At 51.5% G+C, this 10,968-nt stretch overlaps 2 protein-coding genes across 8 annotated transcripts in view; one reads left to right on the top strand and one right to left on the bottom strand.

The window, feature by feature from the left end:
- Positions 1-10,968, top strand: part of FAM83H (family with sequence similarity 83 member H) — a 23,691-nt gene that overhangs the window by 5,142 nt on the left and 7,581 nt on the right. For 4 of the 6 annotated variants that reach the window (XM_027705261.1, XM_027705259.1, XM_027705260.1 and 1 more), the window contains one exon: positions 3,556-3,636. The exons of 1 other annotated variant lie outside the window; for it this stretch is intronic. In XM_027705261.1, the coding sequence (XP_027561062.1) occupies positions 3,612-3,636 (25 nt within the window). In that variant the 5' untranslated portion in view covers positions 3,556-3,611. Of the gene's footprint in view, positions 1-641; positions 922-3,555; positions 3,637-10,968 lie in introns of those variants that run through there. One more of the 6 variants, XM_027705264.1, reaches the window with a different exon arrangement.
- MAPK15 (mitogen-activated protein kinase 15) overlaps positions 5,988-10,968 on the bottom strand; it is a 26,823-nt gene continuing 21,842 nt past the window's right edge. For both annotated transcript variants that reach the window (XM_027705265.1, XM_027705268.1), the window contains exons 14-15: positions 7,990-7,994; positions 5,988-5,992 (exon numbers count right to left, since the gene is read on the bottom strand). The gene's annotated coding sequence lies outside the window, so the exon portion shown is untranslated. The remainder of the gene's footprint in view (positions 5,993-7,989; positions 7,995-10,968) is intronic.

The raw sequence follows: 10,968 nt of genomic DNA, 5'->3' as shown, positions 1-10,968 counted from the left end.
TCCCTCCCACACCCCGGGACCCCTCGGCCCCGGCCCCGCTCCCTCCCGCCTCCCCGACATGGCGCCTCCCCCGCCCCCGCCTGAGTCACCGCCGGCCCGGCCCTCACAGCGGCGGCGGCTGCCGGGCGGGACGAGCTGGGACATGAAAGGTGGAACAGGCGCTGCCACGCCCGGGGCTGCGGGGAATCTCGCTTAACCCTTCCCCGCCCGCGGGGCCTCGGCTCCGGGAGCAGGGCGGTGATGGGGGGAGGCAGGAGGCCACGGGTACGGCCTCACACCCCCTTTCCCGGCAGCCCCGGGGACGCCGCGGGACGGTCCCGCCGCAGGGTCCCTGTCCCGCCGCTGTGGAGATGCGCTGCCCCCGACCCCTCCTGCTGCCACGGTGACATTGCCCAGGAGCCGCTGCTCGACTGCCCCGAACAGACCCCAGAGCAGAGAATTGCCCGAGAGCCCAAATCCCCCGTCCCCGGGAGCCGCAGGGCCCAGCCCTGCCCGGGGCTGGGGGCCCAGGTCCGTGCCCGGGTCCATGTCAGGGGACGGGGCTCCGTGTGTGGGGCGCTGCTCGGCCCCGCTCCCAGCCCCGAGCTGGTCTGACAGGCTCGGGGCAGACGGGAAGGGAGAGGCCTCCGGCGGCTCAGGAATGCGCAGCCCTTATCTCTGACTCCCTGCGCCTGGGGAGGGAACAGCTCTCCAGAGTTTGCCTTTCTCTCGCTCTTACTCACCCCCGCTCTGCCCTGGGTGGAGCCTCACTCTCCAGGCTCCCAGGTGAATCAGGTTGCAGGCACGTCCAGGTGAGCAGAGAGTGACCCACCACCTGCCCCGGCTCACCTGGGAAGGCAGGAGAAGGGCAGGGACCTCGTGGGTACCTGCATGGCCACCTGAGGCAGAGTGACCCACCACCAGCCCGGCTCCCCTGGGAAGGTAGGAGAAGGGCAGATACAGCCGGGGTACCTCCATGGCTGCCTGAGGTGGAGGGCGAGGGCTGGGGAGGGCCTGCCTTGCTCCTCCGTGCAGGGCTGGGCATCTGGGATGTGGGACAGGGAATTCTGCAGGCGTTCCACGGGCAGGAGGTGGCTGCTTCTACGCAGGAAGGCTCCAGTGGCAGGAGCTCCCAGTCACGCCATGATGGGGAGAAGGGAGAGACACGGGAGGAGAAGGGAGAGGCAAGTGGGGAGGGAAAATGTCCCAGCACTGGCAGCAGGGAGTGGGGATGGCAAGGGAAGGGATCCAGAATGTCCCAGTGGTGGCAGCAGGGACTGGGGATGGGAAGGGAAGGGACCCATCTGTCCTCAAATCAAAACTGCTCAGTGAACATTTCACACAACTGTGTCCCATCCCTTTGAGAAATCCCCAAGGAGCAGGTATTCCCAAACTCAGCCTCAGTCTTTGGGAAGAGTCTTACAGCCTGACTCAGCTCCCCATGAGAGAGCCCGAGCTGGCCTCCTTCTTGGATCAGGAATGCAGTAGGGACGTGTGGTCAGGAGGTCGGGACAGAGGGGATGTCACCAGTGGTCGTGCTGGGAGGGCTGAGGTCTCTGCCGTGTGCCAGGAGCTGGGAAGCAGTTTGGAGGCTTCCCCTCTCCACAGCATGGGTTGGGTGTGCAGCCCAGCACCGACACGGCCCGCGAGCCCTGGCACAGTCCTGCACGTCCAGGCAGGAGCACGGACGGATGCGTGTGGACACGCGTGCACAGGCACACGTGCTGACACTCACTGGGTTTTCCATGGGTGTGAGGCTGACAGAGCTCAGGATTTGTGTGTGAGCAGAGGAAGGGGACGGTCCCATGTTCCTCACGCTAAATTGGCTGAGGTCAATAGGGGTCAATTATGGCTCTTGCCTGGCCTGAGGACCAGGTTCTCCATCTTCTAGAACAGTTAGAGAGGGAAGAGGCACCTGCGATGGGACAGAAGTGCTAATCAAATCCTTTTGCTGCTGAAAACATCTAATTTTTGGAAGCTGCAATAGCTCAGCTGTGAGAGAGGCCAAAAATATGCCAGTAACAGCACACTACCCCAAAGCAGAGCAGTGACAGTTCAGCAGTGCTGAACACGGCTTCCCAGTTCCTTGTGCTCATGTTTTCCCTGGATCAGGAGGCAGGAGAGCACAGCGTGCCCCAGCTCCATTAGAGGGACACAGGGGGACTGTATTTTGGGGAGAGAAGGTTGTTTAGATTTTGTTCTCGCTCTTATTTACCTGAGGGGCTTTAGAGTTGTACTTGAGGGATGAAGAGAGAGCTGGATTTGCTGTCACCTGGCAGTGGGAATAGGAGTATTCAGAGGGGGGGGGAAAAGTTATGCTCTTTGTGTGGCTTAGGGGAAATTACATGTCAAAGGAAAAATTTGTGGCTGCCCCATCCCTGGAAGTGTTCAAGGCCAGGCTGGGGCTGGGAGCAGCCTGGTCTAGTGGAAGGTGTCCCTGCCCATGGCAGGGGATGGAACGAGATGGGCTTGAAGATTCCTTCCCACCCCAACCAGTCTCTGATTCTGAGATTCTATAAATGTGGAAATGTCACGTGCCACAGTCTATGTGGCAGAGCAGGGTTCTGGATCAGGACAGATTCACCCACGTTCTAGATATAATTTTTCTGGCAATCACAACTTTCCAAACAACTGAAATTCACCTCCAAACCTTGCAGGATTGGATTTCTTTGCATTTTATGGTTACATTGAACACTTCTGGACTGCTTATCAGGCCCAATATACTGGATTTTTATAGCCCTAATGAGGAAGAGTTTGATGAGTGCGTTTCTAAAATCAGGATGTGGGGGAAATAAAAGCCAAAGGCAGAACATTGTTCTCCTTCTCCATATTAGACCTTACACTGTTGGTCCTTTTCTTAAAGTTTTGTGGTCTAGACTTTGTTATATCTTCTACCTTGTGAATAAAATCCAGGGAAAAGCATTGGCTGAAGGAGAGAGTGTGGCATGAGCATTGCTGTGATAGATGTGGTGCCTGGGGACATGAGTTAGTGGTGCCCATGGCAGTGCTGGGGGAGTGGTTGGACTCGATAGTCTCAGAGGGCTTTTCCAACCCAAAGAATTCCATGATTCCATGATTATCCAAGTAATCTGCTCTCTAAGAGACCCCTTTTGCATGCAGGATGGCATTTCGTTTCCAGCAGCTGGAAACATCACAGTGTGTCCTGGTGACTCCCCACAGCTCGGATTTCCCCATCCACCCCGTACCCTTGTTGCACAGGACAGTTAAGGCTGAAATGTTGACATGTTGATGTGCTGACATGCGTGACAGGCTGCCATGCTGTGACATGTTGACATGTGTGACAGGCTGCCATGCTGTGACATGTTGACATGCTGATGTGTGTGACAGGCTGCCATGCTGTGACATGTTGATGTTCTGACATGCATAACAGGCTGCCATGCTGTGACATGTTGATGTCCTGACATGTGTGACAGGCTGCCATGCTGTGACATGTTGATGTGCAGACGTGTGACAGGCTGCCATGCTGTGACGTGTTGACAGGTGTCCCAATAACCACTTCACAAGGAAAATTACGACGTAATTTTTCTGCGACTTTTCCCTTCCTCTGGCCTGCAGGAAGATCCTCTGGACATTCCGAATGTCTGGCCAATTTCCCGATTCTCCAGCAAGGAATGTTCTGTGGGATCCCTTGCGCTAGTAAGCAGAGGTGAAGGAGAGTCCAGTGGGTGTTTGAGGTGCAGACCGGGCTCCCAGTTCCACTCTGCCACGTGTCTGTAGCATTCAGGGCATTCCCTTCTCACCTGAGACACAGAAAGAGTTTATGGAGCCATGTCGGGTTCAGCTGCTACAGGTGTGAACATGGAAGATGCAGCTGTGATCTCTGGAAGCTCAGGGAATAATTGATTAATTATTCTGATAATTAATTATAACTGATGGCCATGACTTCTGATGACTTCTGTCTTTTTTGTAATGATGACTGAGATCCATATAAAACCATCCAGAGCAGAAAAATGGGGTGACATTCACTCAGATGATTAACATGGAGTGATCAACTCATCAGATGACCAGAGGAAAAGGCCTGTGGGGTATTGTAACAGGAGTAACAAATTCCAACCAGAAATTTTAACAGTAACCCAGGCTTTGAGCCTACTGCCTGAAACTGAGAGGACACTGAGGATGAGAACACGGCAGAACTCAGCAGAAAATGCAGAGAGGAGAATGGAAAGAGGAAAAATAAGTATTAGGACTTGTCAGAGGCAGTTGTGCCTGAAAAAGGATCTAATCCAGTTTATTGCCCACATTTCACCTTACTGTTCAGGGGATGTGCCTGAGCCCTGCTCAGTGAGAAGAACAGTTCATGGGAAGGTGTCTAGCATCTGTTTTCATGGAATTACAGAATGGTTTGTATTGGAAGGGACCTTCAAGACCATCTTGTTCCAACTCCCCTGCCATGGGCAGGGACACCTTCTACTATCCCAGGTTGCTCCAAGCCCCATCCAACCCGGCCTTGGACACTTGCAGGGATGGGGCAGCCACAGCTTCTGTGGGCAGTTTTCTCTTTGCCTCAGCTCTTGTACAATTCCATGGCCATGTGCTTTGGCTAAAGCAGGAAATTCTGGGGTACACTTCAAGACTACAAGTGCTGCATCACTGTGAGGCTTACAAGTGAAAGGCCTTAACCTGAGAGATCCTAACTAGGATCCTAACTAGGAGAAGTCTAACCCTTAGTATGGAAAGTGAGCACATGCAGCAGCAGCTTCTGGAGAGGACAAGCCCGTCTCGCTGTTCATACAGGTCCTACCTCTGCTGCAGCAAGATCAGAAGGCACTGGCTGCCCTTCCATCACAGTGCAGAATTAAAAACCCCACACCTTAAACCATGTTCCAGGAGACAGGTCCCTCCCCAGATCATTTAACAAGTACAACGTTTTCTGGAGAGCAAACCAACACTTTCCATGTCTCATTGTCACTACGTCTGCTCCAGTCGTTTTCCCTCAGGGATTGCTGTCCTCTCCTAAACCCAACCCTCCCAGAACAACAGCAGCCTATTTTCACAGGATCTTTTCTATTTCTTCAGACCAAATAATTTTTTTTTTAAACTTCGGGTGTTGAGACATTTGGAAACCTGAATTTTTTTTCACAGCTTACCCTTAAAGACATCGGTGATGCCAATGAACATGGTATATGGGCCAGCTGAGGCCCATCAAAAGGATCAAAATCTCCTCAACTAACTTCTTGCCCAGGGTGTGGAAGTCTTCAAGTGTTGATAGCATGGAGGGGTTTGTGGCTGGCTGTGCAGAGCGTGGGCTAAAGAACAGTCTGTTTGTGCTGCCTTTTTCTTCTTGGTGGTACTCAGAGCACTGAAAAGATGAGATGTTTAAGGCCAGGAAATTGTGCCTGTACTTGCACATAAGCAAGGGGCAGGGATCAGGTCTTTCCAGCCTTTTCCAGACGAAGGGATCCAGCCCTGCTTCCTCCCAGGCAGTTCCTTCCTCGGTGCCTCCAGACCTTGGGCAGCCTCAGCTCCTGGGAGTGTCCCGAAGCAGCGGAGCAGGTCCAGCCAGGGAAAGGATCACCTGAGCGAGGCAGCCTGGGAACTGGCTGTGCAGGCAGAACACGTAACAACAAGCACTGGAGTCAGCACTGGGGAGGCAGATGGAGCCAGCCCCAGGTGCTGAGGCATCAGCAGGGCTGGCACCAGGCATAGCAGATGAGAGAGAAAGGGAACACTGAGCCGGTTTCCTTTTGCTTAGACTGGGCAAACACAGCCCAGCACCCTTGATTCACACCTGGCACAAAGGCTCAGGAGAAAGGCAGGTCCTGTTGTTTATTTATTTTAATCTGTAGGGCTTTGTGGTGATCACAGCATGGCTGAAACTGTGATTTCCTGCTGATGTGTTAGGAAAAAAACAGTAAAATGGAACATCGTATGAACAGGGAGCAAATGCAGCCCAAGTCAACAGGTCTGTACTTTTCCCAGTTTCTGCTCTTAGTGTGAATCCAGAGGTAAAGGGAGAGTTTCTATATCCAGCTTCATCTGTCAGCCACTTTTCCTTACATTAAATATTCCATGTGGTTGAGTATTTTTCTGTGCAGAGGCAGCTGCAGGCTGTGATCACATCACTGCTGACTCTTCCCAGTATGAAGGGGGTCTGACAGCTTTTGGGGATCACAAAACCTGATGTGTGTGATGGGTATCATAGCCAGTCAAGTCACTCCCAGTTACACTGGTGGGAACAGAGGCCAAGAACAGAGCGCAGGCCAAGCCAAAGGGATATTTCCCTTGGAGATTCCCTCCTCAAAACCCCCTTGGTAACAGCACAGGGATGGCTGAGGGCTGTGTGCTCATTCCTCTTCGCCTGTTCCTCACCTGCTGGTGGTTTTTTGACCACGGAGGGGAGTGACTTCATTAGGACTCTCCATGCACCGGCACAGCAGCAGCCAACCAGAGCCTTTGGGACAGCCCAGGCAGGCGGGTGGAGGAGACCTGGATCCTGCCTCTCATCAGCCCATTCTATCAGCCTTCATCTCCCACTTGTTAAGTTTCCAACAAGCTGCTTCCTGCTCTCCTTTATCCACTGCCCCCGAGCATGGGAGGAGTTACTGCAAACAGCCACAGAGCTGCCTTCTGTTCTCCTGCAGCTTCCTCCTGTAAAACCCAACCACCAGCCCGGAGGAGTGTGTGAGAGAGAGTGCCAAAGAGCCAGGGTACCCATAGCTCCTTCTTTCTGTGGGATTCTTGGGGCTGTCCTGTGGAGGGCCAGGAGCTGGACTTGATGGTCCTTGTGGGTCCCTTCCAACTCAGGAGATTCTGTGATTTTTTCCATGCCCTTCTGTGTACATGTCAGTGCTCATCCTGTATTAAGAGAAGGATTTCTTGGGGAGGAACTAAAGTTTGCAGGTTTGGTTCAAAAGGTTCTGATCGTGAGTGGTGTTCTTGATACTTCTGTATTTATGGATGTGATTCATGGAATGATCGCTTAGGATAGCAGAGAACTTCATGAAATGCCAAATAATGATAACAGACTTCTAGAATGTGTGAAGAGGTGACACTGTGACACACAGGAGGGGGCTGGAGCCCCTCTGCTCTGGAGACAGGATGGGAACGCTGAGGGTGTTCAGCCTGGAGAAGGGAAGGCTCTGGGGAGACCTTAGAGCCCCCTCCAGTGCCTAAAGGGCAGAGAGACTTTGGACAAGGGCCTGGAGTGCCAGGACAAGGGACAGTGGCTTCCCACTGTCAGAGGGCAGGCTCAGATGGGATGTTGGGAAGATGTGCCTCCCTGTCAGGGTAGTGAGGCGCTGGTACAGGTTGCCCAGAGAAGCTGTGGCTGCCCCAGCCCTGGAAATGTTCTAGGCCAGGTTGGGCTTGGAGCAACATGGTCTAGTGCACCCCTTGGCAGGGGATGGGACTGGATGATCTTTAAAGTCCCTTCCCACCCAAACCATTCCTCGATTCCATGACAGGGGTCAATAGATGTTGATTTTCTTATCCAAAGCCAAAGGACAAGCAGCAGATGCAAAGAAGAAGGAGACTCAGGCTGAGCTGGAGAACTCCTTGCCTCTGGCTGCTGCAGATACTCCAATTTGACAGGGATTTAGGGAAACTCTGGGTGAGTTGGTGACAGCAAAATGCTTTGAGGCTCTTGACAGGCATCAAAACCATCTGGGGCTGGAGATTCCGGAGCCCCACGGAGCTGAAATTGGCTCTGAGAAGTGGTGAAGAATCAGAAGTGCTGTCCCTGTCCCTGTGTGTTTTCCACACCTCCTGCTCTTAGTCCCTGTGGGAGACGGGTTTTCAGGGCTGATGGACCTTTGATCCCCTCCCACAGAGCTGATTTTATGGCTGGTTCTCCCAGAAATAGATGGAAAAGGCGGGGTTCAGGCACGGTGAGAAGGAAGCCTGGAGAGACTGAAGGTGTGTGAACTCTTTATTGAGAGGACCAGAAAGGAAATCATGGAATCATTTGGACTGGAAGCTTATCTTGTTCCACCCCCTGCCATGGGCAGGGACACCTTCCACTACCCCAGGTTGCTCCAAGCCCTGTCCAACTTGGCCTTGGACACTTCCAGGGATGGGGCAGCCACAGCTCCTCTGGGCAACCTGTGCCAGGGCCTCCCCACCCTCCCAGGGAAGAATTTGTCCCCAGTATCTGATCTAAATCTAATCTGATTCATCCTCCTGTCGAAGTTACCACCCATCCTCTAGGCAGGTTCTGGTATGAGGTACTGACAGTTCGAAGCAGGATTGTGTGTTGGAGTTAAAACAAGCGAGGTCTGAGCACTGGGGCTGTAGAAGGCTGATTTGTTCCTGTTTGGGAGACAAAATAACAGAATACTTGGCCAAATGTGAGCATCTCTGTTAGAAGATGAATCCTTGGGTATTACTCACTTATTTTCCATCACCTGTAAGGGGCAACACAAGCCTTGCAGGTGGGCACATTATACACCTGCATTTGGTGACTCTGACCCTTGAGCAGCAATCCTGGTTCCAAAACTTGGGGGTTTTGGGTTATTTTAGATGCCTTTGGGCATCTACACACCGCAGGTGTGACAGCAGCCCTGCAGAGACCCACAGCCTCCTCAGCAGCAGCTGGAGGCCAGGCCAGGTCCCTTCAGGCATCCCAAGTGACATGGAGCACCTCTGTATGAACACCTGAAACCTGAACTGCTGCCCTGGTTACAGCTGCACTTTATTTATATTGACTTTCCCAAGACTTGAGGGTTTGATGCTGGGAAAAATCGGATTTCGCCCCTGCTGCCTAATTTGCCTTCTGAAAATTTTCTTTTATGTTCCCCTAAACCACCAGGGCCTGGACAGCAGGATCAGTGGGGGTGTTGCCAGGGTGCTCAGTGGACTGAAGAACTTCTGAGGTCCCATATCAGTGTGTTCTGCTCAAAAAAACAATTGCTGGAATTTTTTCCCAGGTCGTATTGGCAGGATGTAGCAGGAGTCTCTTGCTTTCCTGTCCAATCCTGGGGCAGTTCTCTCCCAGTCTTCCTGGGAGGCTTTTCCTGGCAAAATTGTGAAGATGTGAAGAACATTGATGATGTGCTTGAGCTTTCCTGTTCCCTCCTGGAGGGGCATTGCAGGGTTTGTGGCTCTGGGATTTTGGACTAAGGGCCTTCGGGGTCTTACTTTTCCAATATTGTCATGGAAATGGAAGGAGGGATGTTCAGGGGTGTCACACAGCTGCTCACAGCTGCAGGTGGTGCTGGGTTGACGTGAGCTCTTCTCCTCTTGTACCCACCAACAGTTGAGTGCCTGAGCTCTAACTGGACACAGAATATCTTGTTACCCTTTATAAAGATCCCCAAAGGAGTTGTGGAGGTGGCACACATTATTATTTTTAGCATCTTCATAAAATGAAATTCCTAATTAAATAAAATAAACAAAGATGTAAGTAAAATTCTCTATTACCCCGTAGTTACAGGCTGAAAATCTACATTTGGTGTATTTTCAGTTTGTGAGTCGGTTTCTTTGACAGTTGTGATGGTTCAGAATTCCAAAAAGACAATGTTTTTCTTTCTCTGAGGTGAAAGAAGCTGCAGGAAACAGGTTTGCAGGTGAAGTTCAAGCAAGGAGCCAACCCCTGCTTGGAGTCCCTGTTGTTTGAGGTGCCCCTGATGGAGGAGAATCCAGCCATCCCTGAAGAGCACTAACAGCTCATGTGTGTCCAACCTGTGTGTTCCCCTCTGGAGGGGGGAAACCTGACATGGTGTTCCCTGAACTCCTGTTAAAGGAACCAGGGCTCAAAGCAGAGAATGCCCTACAAAATACAGGGAATACACAGTTCTGGGGTCAAAAAAAATAATGAGGCAATGCTGCACACTGAGTAATCCATCTCCTGTCCCCTAAGGAATGTCAGCTGGTGCTCCACCAAATCCAGCCTTGCACTGGGGTAACGGACATGCTTGGAATGGATCAAAACTAGTCAGAAGAGAAATGAAGAGACAGGAGTTTAAAAACCAATTTTGTCTTAGAAACCTCCCTCTGGCACACAAATATCAGCCAGAAGTGGTGTGTGATTGCTTCCAAATGATTTAGAGAGGAATTGCTTCCCAAATAGTGGATGACTTGACCTGGAACTGGAGACCCAGCCTGGCAGTTGGCAGCTTCACAACACCAAATCTCACCTCAGGGCTCTGCCAGCTGCAGACATGTGTTCCCAGGAGCTGGAACACAGCAAAACAAAATTATAAAATAAAAAAAATCCATGAGCTACGTGCAGAATTCAGCTGAATTTGGCAAGGTGGGCTGCAGCAGGAGAAGTTTTATTTATTCCTTAACCTGAGCTCAGCTCACACCCACCAGAGTGACAAAAGGTAATAAATATCTTTGGAGGTTCCCCTTTCACTTTATCTGATAGGGAAAGAGTTTGGAGGATTAATGGAATATCCGTAATTTTGTGCATGTATATATATAAAAATATTTACATATATAAACCAGCATTTTTCATGCAAGCTGAGAATTCATCAATATGGTGCAGTTCTCGTTACAGCTCAGGGAATTAAAGGAAAGGATGCCAACAATTGATGGAATCATGGAATCACAGGATGGTTTGGGTTGGAAGGAACCTTAGACCTCATCTTGTTTCACCCCCCTGCCTTGGGCAGGGACACCTTCCACTGGACCAGGTGGCTGCAAGCCCTAGAACATTTCTAGAGCTGGGACAGACACTTATGGTGGCAGAAACACAACTTCTGGGTTTTGTTTCACAGTTCTCAGATTTGTGGGTCTATTTTGGAGGAAATAACCCCATCTCCCAGCAAGTGCAGGGTTTTCCAGTCCCCCTCCAAATATCTCTTGGAGGCTCCCCCTTAACATCCCTCCCAGACCAGCAACTCAGCTCATTCCCACTGCTGTGTTCAGTGGCACCAGGTCCCCCCCAGCTCCATATCCGTGATTGATTTGTTCCTTATTTTGGCCCAAAACAATTAACTCTGTGAAGGTAATGGTTAAGTGACTCACACCTTTGCCTAATTAATGCTCCCATCCCTTTGGAATGAACTTTCTCCAGCGTTGCTCCAC

The sequence above is a fragment of the Neopelma chrysocephalum genome, unplaced genomic scaffold (assembly GCF_003984885.1).
Source record: "Neopelma chrysocephalum unplaced genomic scaffold, ASM398488v2 Primary Assembly neopelma1_322, whole genome shotgun sequence".
NCBI lineage: Eukaryota > Metazoa > Chordata > Aves > Passeriformes > Pipridae > Neopelma > Neopelma chrysocephalum.
This window is presented reverse-complemented; position numbering and strand designations above follow the sequence as displayed.